At 69.7% G+C, this 211-nt stretch overlaps 1 protein-coding gene across 1 annotated transcript in view; it reads left to right on the top strand.

The window, feature by feature from the left end:
• SLC50A1 (solute carrier family 50 (sugar efflux transporter), member 1) overlaps window positions 1-199 on the top strand; it is a gene marked incomplete at both ends in the record, with an annotated part of 503 nt that extends 304 nt beyond the window's left edge. The window contains one exon of the mRNA XM_008950145.1: window positions 102-199. Within this exon, the coding sequence (XP_008948393.1) occupies window positions 102-199 (98 nt within the window). The remainder of the gene's footprint in view (window positions 1-101) is intronic.
• Window positions 200-211: the final 12 nt, after the last annotated feature.

The raw sequence follows: 211 nt of genomic DNA, 5'->3' as shown, positions 1-211 counted from the left end.
CCCGGCAACACGGGGCGGGTGGAGCGGCGGGGGTGGGGAAGGCAGCAGCGTCGTGAGCCGGGTAAAACTGCCCCCCCCAGCCCCACCGTGTGCTCCCGCAGGTCCCAAACATGCCGGGGATTGTCACCAGTGTCGTGCGGTTCTGGCTCTTCTGGCGGTACCCACCAGGCCAGGACAAGCCCTACAGACCCCTGCACGCGTGAGGAGGCCC

The sequence above is a fragment of the Merops nubicus genome, unplaced genomic scaffold (genome assembly GCF_000691845.1).
Source record: "Merops nubicus isolate BGI_N331 unplaced genomic scaffold, ASM69184v1 scaffold36300, whole genome shotgun sequence".
Classification (NCBI taxonomy): Eukaryota; Metazoa; Chordata; class Aves; order Coraciiformes; family Meropidae; genus Merops; species Merops nubicus.
Note: the sequence above shows the minus strand (reverse complement) of the source record. Positions and strands in the feature narration are given on the sequence as shown.